This window comes from Phalaenopsis equestris, unplaced genomic scaffold (assembly GCF_001263595.1).
Source record: "Phalaenopsis equestris unplaced genomic scaffold, ASM126359v1 Scaffold000002, whole genome shotgun sequence".
NCBI classification, from domain to species: domain Eukaryota; kingdom Viridiplantae; phylum Streptophyta; class Magnoliopsida; order Asparagales; family Orchidaceae; genus Phalaenopsis; species Phalaenopsis equestris.
In genome coordinates, this window is record NW_018164444.1 from 5385916 (window position 1) to 5413171 (window position 27256).

Sequence of the window (27256 nt, forward strand, 5' to 3'; positions counted from 1 at the left end):
AGCGGGAATATGGTCAGAAGTTATTACTTTGGGGATTTAAGGAAATGTTTGAGGGTAGAACGGTAAAATTATATTAAAATAAAAATGAGGTCGGAGTCGGTGCACCGTGCGCGGAACGAAATCGTGGGGACGTTAAGATATTGCTTTTCTTGTTTATGCTTACTTGCAGTTATTAAAAGCTGCACAACCGGAATTCAAAATGCTGTCGAAAATTTATTATTTGTCTTAATTTTAAAGAGGGATTTACATAAATACCACCTAGTTCTTATTAAATTCCATGTAAAACACCTTAAATTTTAAGGCGACCAACATTCCTTCGATTTATTGGTGCATCTATTACCCTCATTTTCTTGTGTTCTGCTATCTTTCGAGCAATTTTTTCGCTCGCAGAGCAGCAACGGGATGGAAATAAATTGGACGAGTTCTGAGACAAATTTTTTTATTAAATTTTTATTCGAACAGATTTTGAGTCATACATAAATCGAATTGAGCTAACTCAAAATTGGTTTGTATTATTTTTTGTTTATAAAACATATATATATAATGCTAGACAAAGTTAAATATAAGGAATCACAAGCTAATTTCAAGCCAATTTAGGGTTGGAATGGATCCAAACAATTCAATTTGAGCCAATTAGTTTCAATTTTGAGCCAAATAGAGCCTATTCCGAGCTGAAAAGAATTCAAATAGCTCAAAATGAGTTGGTTTGTTTAATTTCAAGTCGAATCGGGCTCGATTTAATTTCAATTTGGCTCAGCTTGATGTCAAATATTATGAGCCACAAACTGATTTCAAGCCAGCCCAATTGAGCTCAATATCAAATCGATAACAACACCAGTTGAAACATGCAAATTCAGGTGAGAGGAAGTTGAAGAAACACAAGGGTTATCTTCCTCAATGATTTCTTCCTAATTATTGCATCTATCACCCACATTTTCTTCTATCAAATGTTGTGATCCTTCTCACAATTTTTTGGCGAGCTCACAAAGCAGCAACGAGATGGCTGCGCATAATTACCTACACTCTCACATTTCTTTTTTTTGTGGAGTTGAAAGGGTTGTGAATTTAGCTGGAAGATCAGTTATCGCTCGAAAATCAATTCGAATTTTGTTTTAGATTGAGATCTGATCAAACTAAATCAGTCGAGTTATGAGCAGAAAATTTGGATTAAATTATTATATGAACCGATTTTGAGTTTTATATCAATCGGCGATATTGGTTTGCATTATTTTTTGTTTATAAAACTTATAAATATAATGCTATGCAAAATTAAATGTAAGGAGTCAATAGCTAATTTCAAATCAATTTACAGTTAGAACGGATCCAAACAATTCAATTTGAGCCAATTAGTTTCAATTTTGAGCTAAATAGAGTTGAATACGAGCTAAAAATAATTCAAATAGCTCAATTTGAGTTTGTTTGTTTTGATTTCGAGACAAATCGAGCTCGATTTAATTTCTATCTGGCTCAGCTCAATGCCAAATATTACGAGCCACGAGCTGATTTCGAGCACTCAATTGGACTCAAAATCAAATCATTAATAGCACCGACTAAAATATGCAAATGTGGGGGAGAGAGGTGAAGGAACACAAGGGTTGTCTTCCTCAATGATTTAAAGTAGAAATAGAGTGCAAGGATAGAAATGCGAGGAAAAACAGGATTTAAGGCAAAGCAGAGGAAAAATTGTAAAGAGGGAAGTTTCAAAGGTCATTGTATGTGATCATTCCTTCATTGCCTTCCAAGCTCGCTGAAAATGTCATCGGAGGAGAAAGAATGGTGAGAAAAACAAAATTTATGGCAAAGCGGAAAAAAGAAAGGAAATATGAGACTTTCTCACAGTTCATTGCCCGCCATTATTTGGTCTTTCCTTTGCGAGCGCACCAGAATGTTGATGGAAAGTCGGAATGGCACCAAGGTGGTTAATGAAATAATAAACTATAATTTGGTAGTACATGTGTAATATTGAAGTTTAGAATTTATGATATGAAATTTAACAAACTGGACCCAGGCATTGAGCGGATGGCTCGATGATCACGCCATAAGCCCGCTCAGAATAGTTGCGCTTGACTATATAAAAAATAAAAATTTTGTGAGCTCGACCTGACCCAAGCCCATTTTGATCTAGTCAAAGTTTGAATCAGTCTGACCCGTGCAAAGCGCGGCCGGCTCATTAGCCCAGTCTCATAAATATATTTTATGATTGCAAATTTTTGAGGCAATTACTTCTCTGATCATCTCTTCTTTATCTAATCATATTTTTTTTATTTTTATATTAACATCAACCAAATCATTTATATCATATAAAAATTATAGCTTTTAAATTTATTTTTGAAATAAAATACAAATTTCGTGCATATATGTGATAACAAATATGTAAAAATTGAAGCCGTGGTGTTTAGATATGTAAATAGTTAGAAATTGATTAGTATGTATGGTTTTTTTTTTTTCTTTTTTGCAATATTTTACTCGACTTCTTTGTGTTTGCATATCGAGATATTTTAAGTTAAAAATCTGACGTATTTTGCATATATATAATTGTTATTAAATTCATTTAAACGTATAAGAAAAATTCTTACATATCATATTAATTTAAAACTTTTGTCGCACATTATATCATATTTCAAAGTTTTTATTACATATTTTTTTAATATTTTATATCAACAACGTGATTCGTGCGAATATATTAAAGATTTTATTATCTTTTTTTTTTGTAAAAAAAAATATTTTTCTTTTACAACCCATGATACAGCTATCAAATTATAAATATCAAATTATAAATAGGATTCGAGCTCAAACTCGTCTCGTGCCCGCTTTGAATAAGCCCGAGCCACGCCAAACTCGACCCGCCCAGCGCCCGCGTCTATGTGGTATGTAAGTAAATCAATGAAATATGGGATTTTAAATAAAACTAATCAAATAATAAATGAATAATATTTACTTTTCTACGGGTAGCATAAATTTCTCCTCTTATTTTTTCTGTTCATATAATCATTAAATTTAGTATTAAAGCATTGACTTCTGAAGTGTATGAGCTATTTGGACATTAAATTTAATAATATTTTTGCAATGATATAATTATTTTCTATGGATTGAATTATATTTATGGTGATCAAACCAAACATATGTCCTTTTAAATTCGAGTTGTTTCATTAATTTCACTATCAAATCTAACTAATTTATATAAAATATCACCAACAACTGGTATTTCATTTCAAATCATGTGAAACTCTTCATTTTAAATGCATCCCATGGATGACCAAACAATATGCCAAAATCGAATATGGGGTTACATTTATTATATTAAAGAGATTGTATTAGTTTGATTAGGGGTAACATAATATTTTAATTTGATGGAGAATATTTGTTCACCTAAGGAGGAAAGAAAGTAAAGGAGGGTGTCGATCGACCAATAGCGAATTCACAATGGTGGAGCCTGAAAATATCATTGAGAGTATCCCTAGGCTGAACGGCGAGGACCTATTTACCGACCGAAAATTCCAAACATAGACGCGTCACTTCCCCCAGATCAAAAAGCATCTTCCCTCAGGAAACTGCAAGTTCCTCACGCAGTGCACCAACTTCCCTATCCACCTTGTCAGCTCTCTCGAGAATGTCATAAATTATTTCGTCACCATCGCCTTCAACATACCCCATAAAATGAAGAAAACGCTAATCCATCCCAGCAAGACCTCCTCGTCCCTCGCAGCGCCGGAAAAAACCTGATGACCCACACCTTGGCTTTTGACACCCTGATCGTCAGCACCCTGATCCTCAACATCTCACTCTGCACATTGCCCCGGTGGACTAAGTTCTGCCACATCCCCTCCCCCCGCAGCAACCTATCCCGCATTCACTCACTCGATCGCCACCTAATCCACAGCCGCCGTGCCATCCTTACGGCCAACGTCAATATCTACCTTTACAGACTTAACAATCAAGACTTCAGTTGCTAAAAAAAAAGATGCAAACGGCTATTCAAGCTACATACCAATAATTCTCTCCCATTCAGATGCAATTTAAGAAAAAAAAGTTTTCGCCGGTTTTTCCTTATCCTCCAAATTTAGAAGAAATACCACTCTTAATAGATCGTAGCCATATCTTGGCCTTAGTCGCCGCCTACTTGGCACTGCTCCGAGGAACCGCGGCCCCCGCAGTTACCTGGAAGGACAATTTCTCCCGCAACATGAACACTCACCGTAGCAAGTATCCAGTTGGATGATCGTTAGGACAACTCTCACCATCGTCGGCTCATGGCTTAGGCATAACTCTTTTCCTACTCACCCCTTTCGTGAATATCTCACCTACTGGCTTACACTTTACATCTAACTTATGAGCCTGCATCGACACATCACTCATGGCTTTTATGAGGACACTCTTATCTGAATACGACATTACTTTGTCAGACATTGCGAAATTATTTCATCAAAAAATGTCATAAATTATTTCGTCACCATCGCCTTCAGGATACCCCATAAAATGAAGAAAATTCTAATCCATCCCAACAAGGCCTCCTCGTCCCTCGCAGCACCGGAAAAAACCTGATGGCCCACACCTTGGTTTCTGACGCCCAGATCGTCAGCACCCTGATCCTCAACATCCCGCTCTGCACATTGCCTCGATGGACTAAGTTCTGCCACATCCCCTCCCCCTGCAGCAACCTATCCCACATTCACTCACTCGATCACCACCTCATCCACAACTGTCGCGTCATCCTCACGGCCAACGTCAATATCTACATTTACAGACTTAACAATCAGTACTTCATTTGCTGAAAAAAAAAGATGCAAACAACTATTCAAGCTACATACCAATAATTCTTTCTCATTTAGATGCAATTTAAGAAAAAATATTTTCGTCGGCTTTTCCTTATCCTCCAAAGTTAGAAGAACTACCACTCTTAGTAGATCGTAGCCATATCTTGGCCTTAGTCGCCGCCTACTTGGTACTGCTCCGGGGAATCGCGGCCCCCGTAGCTACCTGGAAGGACAATTTGTCTCCCGCAACATAAACACTCACTATGGCGAGTATCCAGTAGGATGATCGTTAGGACAACTCTCACCATCGTCGGCTCATGTCTTAGGCACAACTCTTTTCCTACTCACCCCTTTCGCGGATACCTCACCTAATGACTTACACTTTACATCTAACTTATGAGCCTGCATCAACATATCACTCATGGCTTTTATAAGGACACTCTTATCTGAATGCGACATTACTTTGTCAGACATTGCGAAATTATTTCATCAAAAAATGTCATAAATTATTTTGTCACCATCGCCTTCAGGATACCCCATAAAATGAAGAAAACACTAATCCATCCTAGCAAGGCCTCCTCGTCCCTTGCAGCACCGGAAAAAACCTGATAGCCCACACCTTGGCTTCTGACACCCTGATCGTCAGCACCCTGATCCTCAACATCCCACTCTGCACATTGCCTCGGTGGACTAAGTTCTGCCACATCCCCTCCCCCTGCAGCAACCTATCCCACATTCACTCACTCGATCACCACCTCATCCACAACTGTCGCGTCATCCTCACGGCCAACGTCAATATCTACATTTACAGACTTAACAATCAGTACTTCATTTGCTGAAAAAAAAAGATGCAAACAACTATTCAAGCTACATACCAATAATTCTTTCTCATTTAGATGCAATTTAAGAAAAAATATTTTCGTCGGCTTTTCCTTATCCTCCAAAGTTAGAAGAACTACCACTCTTAGTAGATCGTAGCCATATCTTGGCCTTAGTCGCCGCCTACTTGGTACTGCTCCGGGGAATCGCGGCCCCCGTAGCTACCTGGAAGGACAATTTGTCTCCCGCAACATAAACACTCACTATGGCGAGTATCCAGTAGGATGATCGTTAGGACAACTCTCACCATCGTCGGCTCATGTCTTAGGCACAACTCTTTTCCTACTCACCCCTTTCGCGGATACCTCACCTAATGACTTACACTTTACATCTAACTTATGAGCCTGCCTAGTCCACGCCCGCCGTGTCATCCTCACGGCCAACGTCAATATCTACCTTTACAGACTTAACAATCAGTACTTCAGTTGTTGAAAAAAAAAAAGATGCAAACGACTATTCAAGCTACATACCAATAATTCTCCCCCATTCAGATGCAATTTAAAAAAAAATGTTTTCGCCGGCTTTTCCTTATCCTCCAAATTTAGAAGAAATACCACTCTTAGTAGATTGTAGCCATATCTTGGCCTTAGTCACCGCCTACTTGGTACTGCTCCAGGGAACCGCGGCCCTCGCAGCTACCTGGAAGGACAATTTGTCTCCCGCAACATGAACACTCACCGTGGCAAGTATCCAATAGGATGATCGTTAGGACAACTCTCACCATCGTCGGCTCATGGCTTAGGCACAACTCTTTCCTACTCACCCCTTTCGCGGATACCTCACCTACTGGCTTACACTTTGCATCTAACTTATGAGCCTGCATCGGCATATCACTTATGGATTTTATGAGGACACTCTTATTTGAATACGATATTACTTTGTCAGACATTGCAAAATTATTTCGTTAAAAATGTAATAAATTATTTCGTCACCATAGCCTTCAAGATACCCCATAAAATGAAGAAAACGCCAATCCATCCCAGCAAGGCCTCATCGTCCCTCGCAGCGCCGGAAAAAACTGATGACCCACACCTTGGTTCTGACACCCTGATCGTTAGCACCCTGATCCTCAACATCTCGCTCTGCACATTGCCTCGGTGGACTAAGTTCTGCCACATCCCTTCCCCCCGTAGCAACCTATCCTGCATTCACTTACTCGATCGCCACCTAATCCACAACTGTTGCATCATCCTCACGGCCAACGTCAATATCTACCTTTACAGACTCAACAATCAGTACTTCAATTGCTGAAAAAAAATGCAAACGACTATTCAAGCTACATACCAATAATTCTCTCCCATTCAGATGCAATTTAAGAAAAAATGTTTTCGCCGGTTTTCCTTATCCTCCAAATTTAGAAGAAATACCACTCTTAGTAGATCATAGCCATATCTTGGCCTTAGTCGCCGCCTACTTGGCACTGCTCCTGGGAACCGCGGCCCCCGCAGCTACCTGGAAGGACAATTTGTCTCCCGCAACATGAACACTCACCGTGGCAAGTATCCAATAGGATGATCGTTAGGACAACTCTCACCATCGTCGGCTCATGGCTTAGGCACAACTCTTTCCTACTCACCCCTTTCGCGGATACCTCACCTACTGGCTTACACTTTGCATCTAACTTATGAGCCTGCATCGGCATATCACTTATGGATTTTATGAGGACACTCTTATTTGAATACGATATTACTTTGTCAGACATTGCAAAATTATTTCGTTAAAAATGTAATAAATTATTTCGTCACCATAGCCTTCAAGATACCCCATAAAATGAAGAAAACGCCAATCCATCCCAGCAAGGCCTCATCGTCCCTCGCAGCGCCGGAAAAAACTGATGACCCACACCTTGGTTCTGACACCCTGATCGTTAGCACCCTGATCCTCAACATCTCGCCGCTCTGCACATTGCCTCGATGGACTAAGTTCTGCCACATCCCCTCCCCCTGCAGCAACCTATCCTGCATTCACTTACTCGATCGCCACCTAATCCACAACTGTTGCATCATCCTCACGGCCAACGTCAATATCTACCTTTACAGACTTAACAATCAGTACTTCAATTGCTGAAAAAAAATGCAAACGACTATTCAAGCTACATACCAATAATTCTCTCCCATTCAGATGCAATTTAAGAAAAAATGTTTTCGCCGGTTTTCCTTATCCTCCAAATTTAGAAGAAATACCACTCTTAGTAGATCATAGCCATATCTTGGCCTTAGTCGCCGCCTACTTGGCACTGCTCCTGGGAACCGCGGCCCCCGCAGCTACCTGGAAGGACAATTTGTCTCCCGCAACATGAACACTCACCGTGGCGAGTATCCAGTAGAATGATCGTTAGGACAACTCTCACCATCGTCAGCTCATGGCTTAGGCACAACTCTTTTCCTACTCACCCCTTTCGCGGATACCTCGCCTACTAGATTACACTTTACATCTAACTTATGAGCCTGCATCGACATATCACTCATGGCTTTTATGAGGACACTCTTATCTGAATGTTACATTACTTTGTCAGACATTGCGAAAAACAATAAAAGAGAAAATAATCGAGACAAATGAGTCAGAATAGATGAAGATAATGAAAACCTCCTTTACCCCAAAAGCCTATTTATAATGGCCCCGACACAAAAATCTAGGGAAGTTCATTATTGCGCAATAATGACATTTAATTATTTCATACATGTTGAAAAGATTCTCTCATATTCGTGTACTATACAATTTAAGACAAGCAAGAGAATCAAGAAACTTAATATGTACATATAAAAATATATCAGCATGGATCTCAAAGCAATAGAATGACTTAGGAAGAATATGTAGACGATCAAACATAACCTTTGATGATGTTTTTAAGGTTGAAAATTGGCAAGTAAAGCGTCTTGTTCGAACGATAGACAAAAAACGTAGGGAGAGGTCCCAAACGATCGACAATGAGCACTTTTTCGGGCTAGATATCGATCGAACAAAGGCTTACCAGATCATCGACATCCCCCATCGATCAAATCAGTTATCGATCTTATTATATGCAAATAATTCTGTAATTACCAAAAAGTAACACTGAAAAGTTAATGATTATGGGATAATATGTACATTTGTATTGTTGTGACCCATGACTATAAAAGGGATTTATGTCATTAATAAGTTATAAGACACTATCTTTTTATTGTTCTACACTGCTCTCTTTCTCTAGCTCTCTCTCCTAAATCACTTCATAGTAGAATGTTCTATTCCTTTGGGTGTGTTTCCCGGACACTTTTGAATTCAACAGATATTAATTTAATGAACATAGCTGAGGATTGTGTTGTGCAGTTATAACAAAACCGATCAAAATGCAGTAGGCAAACTTCTTATAATCAGGGGCTTAATGTAACAGTCAAACTTATCTTAAGTCACCCCTGAGGCTTTAGCATTCTTCATTGACACTAAATTAACATAACATTCGCAACACTTGTGCTTGTAAGTACAAAATACTCTAGGAAGAAAAGTTGGGAGAAGTATTGGATAAAAAAAAAGTCACTAAGAAATAATAATTATAACACTTGAATGCATGTGAACCTTGGATGATTATTGGATGGATACAAATGAGGGGGAGGAATTTCTAGTTATAGCCCTCCCCAAGATTAAGAGAACTTTCTAGATTACATTAGAACGTAATATCTTCTATATAGTTTTGCATTGTTCTTTATCTATACATACTTCTAGAACTTTTCAAAATATTTTAGAGTTCTCTAAAAATTTACTTATTTCAACATATTTATGGAATTATGTGGAACCTTATAGGATTTATTGAAATAATTATTTTTTTTATTTTTCTAGAATATCGCAAAATTTTCTATAGTCAATTGGATTGCTCTTTATATTCTAGCATTCTCTATAATCTTTGCTTCTCATTGTTAGCTTGTCAATTATTATTGAAGACGCGGAAGATGGCACTAAGCACACAAACTTAAGTTACAAAGTTCACATAAAAACTTAAGGGAGAGTTTACAAGAATAATGGAAGAGAGCACACCGTTAAGAGACGCCAAACTTTATAGGAGCGCTTAGAGAGCTTCTAGGAACAATAAGAATAAAATGTAGGCACACATGAAAGATCTGTGCTCTGGAAGTCCTTAAGTTATCGTGCAGGAAGAATGAAGCCACACGGGAAATATTTGCGCTTTGTTGCCCTAAATGAAGTTGGGGGCAAGAATTATCTATGGAGAAGATCGTGACAGATGCAGGGGTGTAGTGATGGAGGAAGCGGCACTTTGTGACGAGAGAAGGAGATTCAAACGTAGAAGGTAAATAGCTCTTGTTTAGGGTATTGGCGAAGAAAATAACCAAATTTAAGGCTCCATTTGGGGCAGCTTAAAAGTGTGGGCGGCATTTTGAAAACGCCGTCACACTGTTTGGTTATCACTTATCACCAGCTTATGTAAAACATCTATTTTAAAAATACAAAAGACGCGAACTGCATGCCTACCCCCGCTCCTGTGATTCCTCCTTCTTTCTTTCGCCCCCATGACTATTCCCTTTCCCTTTTTTGTTTTCACTCCCGTGACTTAGCCATTTGGTGGCTTTTCCCCACCGGATCTGCTGCAGACCTTCAGACACCTCCATCTACTGCCGATCGCAACTCTCTTCGGGCGCCTCCATCTGCTATAAACCGCAAGTTTTGCGAGTGGCTCTTCGCACCTTCTTCGGCTCGCCGACTGGTTCTTCGCATTTTCTTCAGGTCGCTGATTGGTTCTTTGCATCTTCTTCGACTTTTATCTTCGAATCTGATTAATCTCTACGTCATTTTTATGGAATATTTATACTAACCTCATTTTTATTGCATTATTCCCTGCCAACGTTCTACATTTTAGGTTGCTCTCTGATTTTGCTCTGCATTTTTATGTCGTTATTCCCTCCATCTGATTTTGCACTTTTCTTTGAAATTTTCAGTAGGATTTAAATAACTCTGCACATTTTTTTGGAGTTTATGTAAGGATTGATATATCTATGTTTTCACAATTTTGAGTAGTTTATGAAAATTAATTGTTCCTGACATGAGTATGAGAAAATTTCAATCTCTTCGTGTTTACTTTGTGTATGGATTTAAGAATTAATAAATCTAACAGTTGCATAACACTTTCGTGAAAAAATCATGCCCATAACACAAATTAAAAATTTTTGGGATAACAACCTAACTAACACGATTTTCTATAAAGTTAAGGGAAATGTACAAACCTAACACACAATTATTATGTGTTTACATTCATGATGGTTGTACGCAAATATGAAAGTTTAAGGAATGATGGTAGTTATATTCATGTGTATTTTTGAAAGAAGAGTTTGGGGTTATTGAAGTTTTGTTGGAATTTCTGTTGTCGGACCTTTGTTGGTTGTTTCATTTGTTGCGTGTCTGAGAGTTTAAGGTCTGTTTTTTACCATTGCATTTATCTTTCTACTTTTATTACATTACATTTTAAAAAACTTTTTAGTTGTAACTCCAATATTGTATTGGAGCTATTGAAGGGACACACGTCGATGCACGACTATCTAGTGAAGAAAAAGTTGCGTACATCGGCCGGTGCGGCGCCTCAACACAAAATTTTATGGTCGTATGTGATTTTAATATGTGTTTTACTTTTGTCATGGTTGGATGGGAAGGAAGCGCCCACGATAGTCGTTTTTTCAAGTAGACATGGATTTTCTTGAGACATGGATTTTCGTACCCACCTCTGGGTAAATACTATTTGGTTGATGCTGGATATCCATTACAAAGGGGATATCTAAAGCCATATCCAGATACGAAGTATCACATTCCTGATTTTGAAAGATTTAGTGGTGTCGCACGAGGTAAAAAATAGGTTTTTAACAAAAGACACACTTCATTGCACGGCGTAATTGAAAGAGCGTTCGGAGTGTGGAAGAAGAAGTGAGTCCTATTACGGGATATGTCGGATATATGTCGTCTTACCCTTTTCCAAAGCAAGTACAAATAGTTGTTGGCACAATGACGCTACACAATTTCATCCGACGCCACCCTTCCAGATGGGATACAGAGTTTGTCATTTTAAAAGATAATTCAGTGTAAATCTCACCTGAAGCATTTGAATATCACGTGGGACGTTCAATACATGAAGAGTTTTGTTCAGAAGATGCATGCACTCGAGAGGATGAAGGTGCATCATAGATGACGACTTTACGAGAACAAATAGCAGATGATATCAGTCGGTCGTGAATGAAGTTTTTTACAACATCTCTTTACATGATGTTTAATTGTTAATTGATTAATATCACTTTTGAAGCACTATGCAATTTTGAGATGAAGTTGGTTGTTAAGTTTTGATAGAGAAAATGTTATGATCACAACATTGGAAAATTTACAAATGTTCTTTTAAATGCCTTTAATAATTTCAATTTTATTAAGTATTTGTTGTTTTTTTTATTAAGTTTATAGTATAATGATTCCAGAATTCATATTGTAGAAAAATAAATTAGCTATAAATTATATTTCAAAATTCATATTGCAGCTTTAAAACAATTTCTTTAAAATAATAAGTTTATAGTGCAATGATTCAATAGTTTTGGCAAGATTTTTAAAACAATTTATTTATATCCAATGAATCTTCATGGGTTCAATCTTTCCGATAACTCATTCACTAGCATATATGTGTCTCATTTCATAATCACATTTGATGTACTGAAGGATACGATTTATGTTTTTATTCATATAGATTTGGTTTTAAATGTGCATGAAAATTGGTTTTGGTTTTCTTGGCCATATTGCTTTGGTAGCAAAGTTTAATTTGGTGTGTTTAATACAAAAGGCAAAGTTTTGGTAACAAAGTTTAATTTGATGGGCTTAACACAAAATGCAAAGTTTTGTAGCAAGGTTTAATTTGGTAGGGTTAATACAAAAGGTTTTCTTTGCCATATTGCTTTGGTAGCAAAGTTTTCTTGTATTTTATGTATAATTTGGTATAATCCTGAATTTACTGCGGGTAAATTTGTTTGACTATGGTTGTTCTTTAAGCATGAAATGGTTTATAAAGTAAAAAAAGAAAGAGGAAGTTTATATTAGCATGCTTATTTTAGACAATTTTATGGTTGGCCAATGCTAATAGATTGTACTGCACATTCATCTAGGTAGGTTGACATGCCATGTAACAACTTTGCTACTCTGGAACTAAACCGATCTCATCGAAATAGCCAAGTTATTATTTTGGTACATTACTCTAAATGTTTCTATATTCATTATTTAAGCTGACTATTTGATGGTTATGGGGCAAATAACAGGGCTCTGACCATCTCTTTAATGAGAATTAAAATCATCATCAAGCCTTGTTCTAATTATTTGGGTGTTAGATTTGTAAATAAAGTTGCATTTGGGGATGTATGAAAATAATTTTATTAATACTTGTGATATTGATATAGTCAACAAGTTATTTTTACTGAAGTTATTATCACATGAGAATTTGCATGTTTGTTTCTTGTTATGACCAATCAATCGTTGCCGAGCTCATTTGTTTGCATGTGTCAGGTTGGATGATTTACAGGCATACATCTAATTCTCACATATTTATGTCCTTACCACCTGGACTTCATTTCTTACGCATTTACCACTTTACTCATATATGCATTGCATTTTTGGGCTAGATATCTACTGATGGAAGAGTTCAAATGCACTTTTGAAGGCCGGTTATTTGTTGATTTTCTGGGTGATCAAATGTTGTATTTTTGTAAGGATTTAAATGCGTTGTTCGAACTGAATACCTACTTTTTTTGTTGAAGAGTTTGAATGCCCATCTGAAGGCTGATTATTTGCTAGTTTTCGAATGCATCATCGAATGCAGCAAAATTCTGTTTTTTAGGGATTTAAATGCTCTTTTTGGGCTCGATACGAAGTTGATTGGGGAAATTTGAAATGTTACACATGGAGTTGTACAGTAGTTTTGTTTGGTCTTTTAATTGATGGAGGATGCGTCTTTGGCTGAAAAAGAGAAATTGCTGTATTTGTTCAACCTCTGTTCTCTATTGTCTTGTATTAAAAAAAATGACACTTTAGGATGACTTAAATAATTACAGCAACCATTGTGTCATTTATTTTTTTATGATGGAATTGGGGGAATCCATTTGAGACCTTGTTGTTATCTTGTTGTTATCAGTTTTGTTTTTCTTCCTGATCGAGATGAAATTTCTGTTTGGATTTGAGATCCTGTTTGTTCACGTTGTCCTACCTTTATTGCTCATATGATAGTAGCTTTAACATTGATGAGATTATTATCATGTCAGTTGGGAGAGTTGGTAGCAACTTTAACATTCATGAGGTTTTTTTACATGTGCATCATGACTACCTACTTAGAGATTCAAAAGTGATTTTAAGTTGACTTGCTTCGAATTGTAAGTGTACCTGCTTGGTTTTCAGTTGATATGCATTGGCTTCTATATGCCTTGACTTATATGTCGTGGCTTATATGTCATGATATGCATGAAAATTATTAAGATGTTTACATACATAGCACTCGAAGCATGTTAAAGGTGTTTACATACATAGCACTCGAAGCATTTTAATAGTGGGTTTATTTAGAGGAGAAAAAAGTTAGAATTATGTTATTGAGAAAAAAACTGATTTATGACCGGTGAAAGATGCAAATGCAGCAATTTTAATTTTAATTTCAAAGCCCATTCTCTCAGGTTTTATTTAATTCTGTTTACATACATAGTAATTGAAACATTCAAATTATGGATAGTAAATGATGCCAATTAATACAAACTGCAAAAGTATATTTCAACTAAATGTTTAGAGCAATGCCTATTAATTATTTAAACAGAAAATTTACATTTCAGGACATTCCTCAATTTCTTTTCAATATAGCTGTTCGGGATATAGATTTGTTTACAACATTACTTTCTAAGAGATCAAACCTTGCCCTCTTGCTTTAATGTTTATTACTTTTATTCATATAAAGTGGAGCACCTTGGATGGTCAAAAAACTCTGTTTCAACCATTGCTTCCACAATTTGGTATGTTGAGTTTTTTTTTTATTCCCTATAGTTTTTGACTGATCAACATTTTTTATAATAATTGCAGGATAATGAGCTCGAGATATTCATGGAAGTCAAGGCAAATGATGTGCCGATGTGGGCTACCGCCCTTGCTATTCTCATCATGACAGATACATAATTACATGTGACAATTCTACATGTGCCCGCGTTGGGGATAAGGATCGGACGACTGCAAATTCTTCAGGTTCTTCAGGTGGGCCGACAGTGAGGTGGGCCGACAGTGAAACTATTTCTACGATATCCCAATTGGACACAGCTGCTAGAAGTTCAATAATACCACCACAACGCCTCATGTGGTTCAAGTTCTTCCATTTCTACGATATTGCAGTCAGACATGTTTGCTCAGGGTTCTGGAGTGTCAGATGCAGGTGGCATGTGCCGTGATATGTTGCTACGTTATAAAGTTAACATTATCATATTTTTACTTATCATTTTAACATGTTATTTTTTCTTTTTTATGGGCGCTTATTATACTTTGTAGTAGTATGCGCTGGTGTATTTGACTTTTGTATGTGTAACATATTTGTTTGATGTGATCAGATATGTTTTAGTTATATAAATATAAATCAACTTTTTGGTATTTTCTTATTTCAACATTGATCTTTAATTTTGTTGAAAAAAGAACAAATTTTGTTGCACAGATTATTCATTTAATTAAAAAAAAATTTCAAATAAGTTGTTTACAAAACGCAATAACCAAACAGCTAAATTGCTTATTCAGAACATGGGCAGAATGATCAATTTTTTAAAATCAGCTGTTTTCCATAAGCGCCAACCAAAAAGCCAGACAACTTATCCGGATCAGCTGTTCATCAACAGATTATCAGTATAACCTGCTTATCAGCCGCCCCAAACAGACCATAAGAGTTAAATATGTAAATTTTCATATGTTTCTCGTGATATGTATTTAAATCCCTAAATATGAATTTGAGAGTTCTGAGTGTGGGGTATATAATATTAAATGTATTATGTGATATGTATATAAATCCCCCACCATTTTTTTCTTTAGGAATAAGTCCTCCCAATACTTTTTTTTTGCTTTATAATGATGAGTAAAGTATCGAACTCGACTCACTTATCTACGCGTCTGCATTGCCCGGCCGCTCGCTACGATAGGTCTAGACTGCTGCTCGATCGGGATTAAACCGCTAACCACTTGCGCGAGATATTTGGGCTCGCGATACAGGGAAGAAGAAGCTGTTAAAATGCGCTCGAGCCTGCTCTTCCTGCCTCCTCAGCCATTCCCTTCCCGGCGAATGTCCTACCATTAATCTACCTTCACAAATTCAAGCAGCTCTCGTTATCTTTGTTTATAGGCAGGCTTATCGGCGTATCGTCATTCTGCGCATGGGTGCTGCTCTCCCTCGAGTGACGACGTTTAGGGCTCATCTTTGATTCTATTCGATGCAATGTGAGAATAGATTTCAGCTCCCGGAGTCTTTTATATAGTTGTTTTATTCTCAACAGCTAATACCCACTGGAGTGGAATTTCGATTTTGTATGTTATGGTCCACATTACACTGTAACATGAGCTCAGATGAAGAAAACCATGGCGGCGGTAATGTAGACTTTCTCAGGACCAGGTAAATGTAGAATTTGCGTTATGTTTTGCGATGTTCAATTTTTTCGACGTGGGGTTTCTTAGATGCTACACTGGTGGATAACTCGAACTTGTTAGTAGGTATACAATCATCGGCACAATGCACGCCTAACCGGACATACTTATCATGCTTTGTTAGTATCGTGCATGGCAGCTCGTTGTGGCCTTTTAGGGAAGGGGCCGCTTGGCTACCACTAGTATTTAATTCAAGTATGGTTTTAGTTATTCTTGGAAATCTAATTTTAGTAAATTCTATAGGTGGTGATTGTGAGAACTATTTGGACTGACGGATATTAATTATTGTTTAATGCTCTTATTTTATTTGGTGGATGTTTTTAAGATTTAGTATTTTAATTAAGGAGAAGCAGAGACACTTGGTGAATTTGAGCAATTCTCTTAAGGCGGGATTTATCCGCAAATTGGTATATGCAGGTTTTAGCCTAAATTATGGCTAAATCTTTTAACCAAGCCATCCCTGCATGTATTCTAGATCACAGTTTATATTTCTCAAGGATGTGAAATGCTGATCTTATTGTTAATATCCAGACAGCATGCTGCTTTTTGTATTCAGATTGGGCGTGCTTTCTGTCTACTTGAAAGATGATAGTCACAGCACAGTGAATGAATGTTTAAACTCTCACTGGCTTCCAGAATCTTATGTTGTGCAACTCTCTACAGGGTTCTTTAGATTGGTATCCAATCTTTCCTTTTGGATGTGCGATGTCTCTCTTAAGCAGGTTGTTTTACAGAAGACCACCTGATGGCTTGCTGGAATTTGTTGAGAGGGTTTATAGTAAGGAACCTTTTTTTTTTTTGGTTCGGCACGTTCATTGTTAATCTTCTTTCCTGATTTTCTCTAGCCACGACACTCAAGTTATCAAGATCTCTTCATCCAGGAAGAGGCTCATAACGATGGCTAGAAGGAATAGGGTTAATTATTTAAACTCTTGGGCTTTAATGGACTTAAGCTTACTAAATCCTTTGCAACATGCAGTTTTTGATTCATGCTTCTCAACGGAGGTTTTGTCTGATGGAATTTATCAGATATACTTAACCGAGATTGTAACAGAGCTATGTGAAGTTTATCCTGATTCTTCTTTATTAGCTTTTAATTTTAGAGATGGAGAAAAAAGGAGCAAGTTTGCAGAAATTCTTTCTGAATATGATGTAACTGTTATTGATTATCCACGACAATATGAGGGATGCCCTCTTCTTCCTTTATCTCTTGTCCATCACTTCCTTCGAGTCTGTGATAGTTGGTTGTCTAATCAAAATGTTGTTCTACTACATTGTGAGAGGGGGGGTTGGCCACTCTTAGCATTTCTCCTGGCAAGCTTTCTTATTTTCAGAAAATTGCATCATGGAGAGCAACACACTCTTCAAGTTGTCCATCGTGAAGCCCCTAAAGGTCTTCTACAACTTCTGTCTCCTCTAAATCCCTTACCTTCTCAACTTCGTTATTTGCAATATATATCTCGGAGGAATATATCTTCTGAGTGGCCTCCTGCTGAGCGGATACTTTCTTTGGATTGCCTCATTCTACGATCTATTCCTAACTTCGATTCAGACAAGGGGTGCAGACCCTTGGTTCGTATTTTTGGCCGACATCCACATGGCCAAAATTATATTGAAAAGAACATGTTGTTTTCAATGTCCAGGAAGAAGAAATCATTGCGGTACTACCGTCAGGTAGAAGATTCCTTTTATACTTGTTGAAAATTATATGAACAACTTATTTGACACGCATCTAAGTCTTGGAAATGTCAAAATGCAGGAAGATTGTGGAGTTATTAAGATTGACATCCAATGCCTGGTCCGGGGTGATGTTGTCTTCGAATGTGTTCATTTGAACCTAGATCCGGAAAGAGAGGTTATGATGTTTCGTGTCATGTTTAATACCGCTTTCATTAGGTCAAACATTTTGATCTTGAACTCTGAAGATGTTGATATTCTATGGGATGCAAAGGGAAGATATTCTAAACGTTTTCGAGCAGAGGTGAGGGCAATTTTCCTGATCTTATCTTGGTTAAGTAAATGCAGCATGTCCTTCATTAATTTATGTTCTTATGATGGCTGTTTTTATGCAGATTTTGTTTGGTGAAGTGGACAATGTCTCTTCTCCAATGACCCCGACACCAACTTTGAATGGCGAGACAATAGGTGGATTACCCATTGAAGCATTTTCCATGGTTCAAGACCTTTTTGATGGCGTGGAGTGGGCAGATAGCAATGGAGATGCTGCATTTTGGTTGCTCAAACAAATATCGACGAATGCTTTGCATGAAAGAATCGAAAATCAAATGCTGACTGACACGAGAGACTTTTATGAACTGCACAACAAGGCAAGTGACCAAATGTCCTTTGCGTCGCCTTCAGATTCTGAGGAAGAGAAGGGCTCTATAACTTCAGATTCCGTAGCTTCAGGGGACCAAGAAAAGATTCAGACTGGAGCAATGATTAGCACTCAGTTTGAGAATCTAATTGATGAATCTGCATGCCAACATACTGACCTGACTGGTGAGTTATACTTCAATTTTACCTTTCTTCCATATATCATGCAAATGAATAATGTCCGAGGTATGTTCAAATTATAGGTTCCTTGCAAGCAACTTATCCTAATTCCGTACATGTAGCCACACCAGCATCACCAATATTGTTACCTACGCCATTGTTGTCAGTAGCGCTGCCGCCTCCACCTCCACCTCCACTTGACAAACATTTAGGACTTTCAATTTTGGTCAATTCTGAAGAAGCTCCACCTCCACCTCCACCTCTGTCTCCATTGCCACCTCCAATCTATAGTAGGGATCATCCATTGCCCCCATCTCCTCCTTCAATGTCAAGTAGAGGTCCACCTCCACTCCCACCTCCTCCTCCAATGTTCAATTTGGGCGCACCTCCACCTCCACCTCCACCTCCACCTCTACCACCACCTCGTCCAATGTTTGATAGAGGCCCACAGCCACCCCCACCTTCTACTCTGTCTAGAAATGCTCCACCTCCACCACCTCCGCCATATTTGCCACGACCAACTTCAATGTTGGCTAGAGGCCCACCGCCGTCCCCACCACCTCCCCCTTCTTCAGGTGGCAATGGTCCTTCCCCACCACCACCACCACGACTTCCCCCTCCTCCAGGTTTTGTTTGTGCCAGTTCTAAGGCTACACATCCGACACCACCACCACCACCTCTACCTCCATTATCTGGATGCAATGCCCCGGTGCCTCCACCACCTCCATTGTTACGTAAACAACCGCCAGCCTTACTTGGTGGAAATCAGAAAGTTCCTGGTCCACCTCAGGTTTCTGATGTAAAACTTTCGAGCATACCACTGCTCTCACCTGCTGGAAGAGGAAAAGCAACTGAGCCTGGTTCAACAAGTGGCCTTGCACCAACTACCAATTCACAGAAGAAAGGATCATTAAAACCATTGCATTGGGTGAAAGTCACGCGAGCCATGCAAGGAAGCTTATGGGCTGATCCTCATAAGCCTGAAGACGTATCAAAGTAAGTGTAATTAGATAAATGCCTTTCAGTGGAAAAAAAGCTGTTTGATGTTGCTTGAAGAAACTTATTGATATTTGTGAATGTTATGTTATTATATCCTTGGTTTCTACGGTTGTCAAAAAATCTCGTCGTTCGCGAAAAGTTTGCGATCAACTCTATCAGTACCTCTTGTTTCATTCATTAGTTATGCAAACAAGCTGAACAAAAATAAAATTTCAAGCTTAATTTTTAACAAGCCTAACATGACAAACTTTTATTCAATTGTGTTTGACTTTTAGTTTTATCGCCCAAAGGGAGGGGCTTCCCCCTAGTTATCTATTAGTATATATATGTTTTTTTGACTATTTAGGGTTTAGTTTTTGTTGAGATTTTTATTTTGTCAGTCGTCGACGTCCCATTCTTCTTTTATGGTTCTTGGTTCAACCTTGAGATCGTGCTTTGGCTATAAATTTTCCCGAGGTGGTGTGTATCTTCTGTTTTCTGCTTGCTGCCGCTGACTGCATCCCTTTTTCATGACACCAACCATTCCTTCGCACAGTCCCTGCTTCTAGCAGCCAACATCAATTTCCTACTTGTTGAACTTCCGCCTGCACGTTTTCCCACAGCCCTTCCTTGCCGCCAGCCCTATCTCCCGCATGTTATTGCCGCAAGTGCCGTCGGCCTTTCTTGCCGTTGCCGCCATCCACCTCCAACATCCCCTACTATGCTGCCAACCCCTCCATCTTTGCGCGTTGCTGTCGCCACTCTCTGCATCATCTCCTGCCATTGCCGCCTATCCCTGTATCTCAAGCTGATGCTGCAACCATCCCTCCTAGCACCCATTGTTGCTAACACAAGACCCCTCCACCCAACTTGCCACCTGCTGTCCGACCGGTGTTCACTGAGGTCATCCTCACTCTAGGGAACCATTTGTGTTTGTATGTCGTTTATTTCTTATTTTGATGAGTCATTCTTATAGTCGTTTAAATTTCAACAATAATTATTCCTTTTATGTTGCAGTTTGGGTTTACCCGATAATAATTAATATTAGAGCTAGCATAATCCTAGTCATATCGTAGGGTTTCTTAGCATCCTTCATACTCGGATCATCTCCAGCAAAATTTATCTTTCCTACCACCAAATACCCTTTATACTCCCACAAATTCTAAAGCCTCAACCATGTCACCTAGAAGATGCTGGCTTGAGCATACCTAGAAAAAGATACTGCGAGATCTCCTTTATCTTCAGTAGAGGTTTGCCTAGATGGATGATAGAACCCAGGGGGAGGTTATCCTCGATCGTGATATGGAGAGTCGGGCGCGGGGGGGAAGGGGGGGGGGGGGGGGGGGGGGGGGGAACAAACGATGATCTGAATCCCTTCTACGAGGTTGACTTCAATGATGAGGAAGAGAGGCTTTGACGCTTTGGAATTCAATATCAGAGGAGGTCGAAAGAGGAGACTACATATGAATGACACAAGGATTTTGGCATCAAAGTGGACTTACTTGAGTTCGATTGAGGTCTGGATTCTGACGATTTCATCAAATGACTATAATTAGTTGAGAGGATATTCAAATACAAAGAAGTGCCAGAGGATAGAAGGGTGAAGCTTGCAACCCCTCAAATTGAGAGAACTTTTAGAACATAGATATAGATAATGCTGTGACAAGAGTACTAGATTGGAGAAGACGAGGAAGGAGATGCAGAGAAAATACCTACCTCTTCATTATTGTCAGGATTTGTTTCTGAGGCTGCACCACATACATCAAGTGACTTATCAGTGGAGGAGTTCACGATGCACTTTGACTAGTTGCAAATGAAGTATAAGTTGGTCGAGTCAAAGGAACATGCCATAACTCATTATCTAGGGGGCCTAAAACCCACTATCAATAATGTGATGCAATTGCAGTTTTATTGGCCACTGGGAGATGTTCAGACCTTACCTTTGAAGGTAGAGAGACATCAGAGACAGAGCAGACAAACACCGCCATTCAAAAAACCACCCGCAATGGGAGATGTCGACAGGAGCACGCCTCAGAGAGTTGAAAAAATTTGTTTAGATAAGAACAAAGATAGTTCGAGTAAGAAGAAGCTCTAGAAGAGCAACATGCCTACTACGGTCTCCGCCCAAAAATACTTTAGATGCTAGGGATTTGGGCACATCGCCTCTAGCTGTCTGATGAGTAAAGTTGTGTCTTTTGCCGAGCAAAGCGCAGTGGAGGAGGTTAGCGACGAGGAGGCAGTTGAGGAACAGGGCGAGGTGTATCATCTTCCACCGAATGAATGTGAGATGCTCGTGGTTCGAAGAGTCATATAGACTGAGCATACAGGTGATCTGTAGTGCCATAACATATTTTACATTCATTGCACTGTGAACGAGAATGTATGCAGTCTCATTATCGATGAGATATCAACAAGAATGTGGCGTTTATGCAAATGGTAGAGAAATTGAGCCTCACAATTCATAGACATTCCCAACCACATTCTCTGACATGATTGAAGAAGGAGAATAGAGTCAACATTGACCGGAGGTGCCTGGTGGAGTTTTCGATTGAGAGCCAGTTGCATGATCAGGTGTGGTGCGATGCGATACTCATGGTTGCATGCCACCTTTTATTCGGAAGGCTGTGATAATTTGGCTGTAGGATTTAACACGAATTAAAAAATATTTACTCCTTCACCAAGAAGGGAAAGCACATCGTCTTTCTTCATTTGGCAAAGCTCGAAATCACAGGTGCTCTTTTTACCAGAACAACATTGGTGGGCCCAATTTTGTTGGTGACAGAGGATAATAGGATTGAGACATCGATTCTAAACACGGGACAATCACAACAGAGAGTGTTTTGGGACATCACGATCGATATCTTACACTTCGGAGTAGGTTGAGCCGAATTTGGATTACTTTGGGAGGATACAATAGTATATGCATGACACGCAGATCCAACTCAGCTCCGTAGTGGACCCCCAAAAGCATGGAGCGATATGGATGCATGCTCGCAAGTGGGGAAAAATATTGAGGTGCTTTGGGGGACGGTGAGGTCATCAGTGGGATTCATGTGCTTCTCATACCACAGTAGAAATTCCTTCAGCCCCAAGAGCTTTGAACAACTCCACACCGTTAATGTGCAACCATAAGCTTCGACGAATGAGATGGAAACCCTCTCAGCCCCAGGAGACTGACGTAGGGCTCTGGAGGGCTGATCCAACTGGAGAGCATAGAATCAGTTCAACCTTGCTGTTGTTTGGGCTGTCTAGTCCAAGGGGGCTGGTTTTATTGCCCCAAGGAGGGGCTTCTCCTTTGATAGTTTTCTATTTGTATATATATGTTGTTTTGACTGTTTAGGGTGTAGTTTTTGTTGAAATTTCTATTTGGACAGCCATTGACATCCCATTTTTCCATTTTTTTGAGTTGTGTTCGGTGGCGAGAAAGTTCTTCGACTGTAACTTGTTTTGAGGTAGTATGTATCTACTCCTTTTTTGTTTGATGTCGCTGCTCTTGCATCCCTTCTTTCCGCCGCCAGCTATTTCTCCACACCTTCTCTACTTCTAGCTGCCAACGTCAATTCCCTACTCATTGATCTTCCGCCTATATAGTTTCCCACTGCACTTCCCCGCTGCCATCTCTATCTTTCGCTGTTGCTGTGCTGCCAACAATCACCTCTGATTTTTCCTACCGTGCTGCCAATCACTACATCTTTGCCTGCCACTACGGCCACCCCCCTGCACCATCTCTTGCCATTGCCGCTTGTCCCAGCACCTACTGCTGCTGCCACCATCCCTCCCTGCACCTACTGCTGCTATGGCAGGCCCACTCCAACACTCCCTGCTGCTGCCGCACCCTCAACCAGCCTCCCCACCAATTGTCTAGCCAGTGTCCGCCACCGTCATCTTCACTCTAGGGGACTATTTGTGTTTGTTTATCGTTTATTTCCTGTTTTGATGAATCGTTGTTGTAACTGTTTGAATTTCAACAATAATAATTTATTGGTTACGGTTTGCGTATCAATTAAAATAGATGTGTTTTTGATATGATATTAAAGATTTGATTTGTATATATGTAAAAAAACAAAATTTAGGTGTTAGATATGTAAATACATAAGGATTGGGTGGTATGTATGTAAATGCCCCCACATTTAGGGTGTTATGTTTGTAAATATGATTGAAAGCAATGTGAAAGCAATGCCTTCAGTCCCACATTGGGAAGATGCAAAGTATAGCCTTTGTATAAAAAGAAAAGCAGAGTGGCTGAAGTTGAGTTTAGCGACTTATGTGTGCGTGTAAGTATGTTGGGGTTTTAGCAGCGAACTTTTTAGATTTATTCAAAATCATTTAAAATAGAACTACTCTTAAATTGGTAAAATTATTATGATTAATAAGGTTAAAAAATCACTGCTCATTTACATTACTAATTATTAAGTTTGGGAGCTGGTTCATTTATTCTAGATGAGTTGTGGGGCTCAAATCAAGCTTGATACAAACAAGAACAACAAACCCTAAACCCTAAACTTGATAATTAAGAAAATTAAATTGCAATTTCGAGCACGAGTTAATTTTGAGCCTATACGAACAAAGTAATATAAATTGAATTGAACACGAACATATTATTAATGAGTTAATTTTTAACTCGAGCTAATTTCAAACAACAATACCTTCAAATGAGGTCAAGCTCGTTTACAACCCTGTTGGTCTCTTGTTCCTTGTTATGTATTTTTGTCAATTTTTGTAGCTTAGTTCGATATATTTAGCCGTTATTGAATTTTCTTAACATTTGATTGTTGTAAACTAGTTACTTTTTTTGTGATTGAGTTTATATGACACTGGAATTATGCCATGCAAAGAAATATCTTTTTCTTGTCGATGATGCATTGTTTTAGGTTTTCTTAAAAACATTGTTTTCCCTAAACCAGCAACTTATAGTTTTATTATAGAGGAAGTTGTTTTCCCTAAACCAGCAACTAATATATTTATTATCGAGGAAGATATTTTGTTGAATGGCATTCTAGTTCTAAAACCTCATGACGTGAATAATTCTGGACAGGGCTCCTGAAATAGATATTTCAGAATTGGAGAGTCTCTTCTCAAATGTTATTGATGATGGTCGTGGTATGGATAAGGGCATAGCTCGACGTGGAACAAACACCAACAAACCAGAGATCATTCATTTGGTACGTTTGATGATTTTAAAAATTCATTATTTGTTTGATTTTAAAATTGACAAGATTTAGTTTACGTAAATTAGATTTATCTCCATGGCAACTTTGGACCATGTTGGAAGTTATGGTAGAATGGTATTTTACTTTGCTAGTGATGGTGAAGAGATAGTAGGCGGATTGCGGTGGAGCTTGCGAGGGCATTAGAGGGAAGGCTGGGGATTCGACGGCTAGACTGGTTAGGAGTTGCGCTGGTTGAGGATCAGCGAGCAGGGGGGTGGAGAGATAGCAGGCGGACTGTGGTGGAGCTTGCGACAGCAAAAGAGTGAAGGCCGGGGATTCGACGGCTGGGTGGGTCTGGAGGTGCGCTGGTTGAGGACCAACGAGCAGGGGGAGGGGGAATACAACCAAGTGCCGAGGAGATAATCATTACCTCAGATCAGGATATAACTAGAACACCACATGTCCTCAGATACAACCTCAACAAGGAGACACCCGGAGTCATAAATCAACAAAACCAAACCCTAAAACACATAAGCAACATTTATATAATGCTAGATAGAGTAGGTGGGGTGAGGGGAAAGGGCTGTAGTTCCTGCTCATTGAATCAACCGACTGGTCCAACTTCCTACTGGATTGACATCCTTGCTGAACCAGTTCAACTAAGCCCCCACATCAGTTTCCTGTGTTTGGGGGAGCTTCGACTTTATTTGTCAAAACTGTTGGCCTTTGTAATATGGTGTCAAGTCCACGACATTGAGCGTGGCGGATATATTGTAGTCCCTTGACAGATCGATTTTGTAAGCATTGTCATTCAACTTTTGGAGTATTTTGAAAGGTCTATCTGTTATGAACTCAAGTTTTTTGAATTATCGCATTGGTAATTTTCTTTTTATCAGCAGGATCCATATCAGGTTCCCTTCTTGAAAAGTCATTTTTTTCCTTGTCTTGTTTGCAAATGCGTGATATTTTAGATTTTGCTTAGTGATCTCTTTTTCGATCTCCTCGTGTAGTTTCTAAATCGTTCCTCAACATCGTCATTAATCTCTAACGTCGGCAGGAGTTGTACCAATTCAAGTGGAGTGCGTGGGTTGCATTAATACACAATCTCAAGTGGGGTGTGTCCCATAGTCTGATTCACATATATGTTGTAAGCAAGCTCAGCTTGAGCTAGCATCAGGTCCTACTGCTTGATATTCTTCCCAACGAAGCATCTAAGCAGATTTTCAAGACTTCTGTTTACTACCTCCGTCCTACCGTTCGTCTATGGGTAAGCTGTTGAATTGAATTGAAGTTTGGTGATTAATTTTCCCCACAGAGTCCTCCAGAAGTGACCCAGGAACTTGATACCCTGTGCTGCCTCACAATCTCCCTGAAATACAAGTCAACGACTTGCGATGAATCTTGTGTCCAATGACTTGGTACGATTTGTATAATCTTAGAGAATTAATGCCCATGACCATGACTGAATCCTTTTTCTGCTGCCTTCGGAAGTCCTACCACAAAATTCATGCTAACATCCATTCACGACACCTCCGATACTGGTAATGGAATGTATAACACTGCATTCTGCCCTCTGGTTTTTACCATATGCTAAATCCGACATTGCCGGACATGTCGCTCCATACTCTCTCTAGTGGGCGCCAGAAGAAATATTTTCTCATGAGTGCAAGACCTCCATGAACCTCTCTCAACGAACATTTAGGAATGTATATTTTACTTTGGTAGAACAAGTAATCATCAACTCTGTAGTATTGCCCGTTATGCTCTCCCGACACCGCTCCAAGTTTTTTCCAAAATCCTCATCTTTCTCGCATAGCTCCTTTACTATTCAAATCCCATGAATCGAGCCTGCGTCACTTTGATCAGCAAGTGATGGTGGCTTAATGTATCTACTATACAGTTCTGACTCCTCGCCTTGTGCTTAAGCATGAACTAGAACGAAACTAAAAACTCCACCCAAGTTGTATGTCGGGCCTTCAGTTTACCCTGGTTGTGATAGAATTTTAAGGCTTCGTGGTTCGTGAATAACGTGAACTTGCTTGTCAGTTGGCAGCGACTTCTATGCTCAAGAGCTCTTACAATAGAATAAAACTTTTTGTCGTATGTCGAGTATTTCTCCTGGACTCATTCAGCTTCTCATTGAAAAATGCGATGATGAGATGACCTCTTTGGCTCAACGTTGCTCCTTTCTTCACATCAGATGCATCACATGCTATCTCAAACACTTGGTTAAAATCTGGTAATGCAAAAACTGGTGAATGGATACCTTCTCATTTAGTGCATCAAAACTATTCTAAGTTTCCTCTGTCTACTGGAACTTCTCTCCCTTCTAAAGCTCTATCAAAGGAG

The 27256-nt window shown here is 39.1% G+C and overlaps 1 protein-coding gene across 5 annotated transcripts in view; it reads left to right on the forward strand.

Annotated features, from left to right (window-relative positions):
* The first annotated feature begins 15761 nt into the window (after window positions 1–15761).
* The window catches only part of LOC110018044 (formin-like protein 3), a 114808-nt gene continuing 103313 nt past the window's right edge, over window positions 15762–27256 (forward strand). For all 5 annotated transcript variants that reach the window (XM_020715266.1, XM_020715265.1, XM_020715267.1 and 2 more), the window contains exons 1-7: window positions 15762–16251; window positions 16947–17061; window positions 17263–17957; window positions 18043–18264; window positions 18356–18785; window positions 18863–19775; window positions 24793–24919. In XM_020715266.1, coding sequence (XP_020570925.1) covers window positions 16989–17061; window positions 17263–17957; window positions 18043–18264; window positions 18356–18785; window positions 18863–19775; window positions 24793–24919 — 2460 coding nt within the window. In that variant the 5' untranslated portion in view covers window positions 15762–16251; window positions 16947–16988. The remainder of the gene's footprint in view (window positions 16252–16946; window positions 17062–17262; window positions 17958–18042; window positions 18265–18355; window positions 18786–18862; window positions 19776–24792; window positions 24920–27256) is intronic.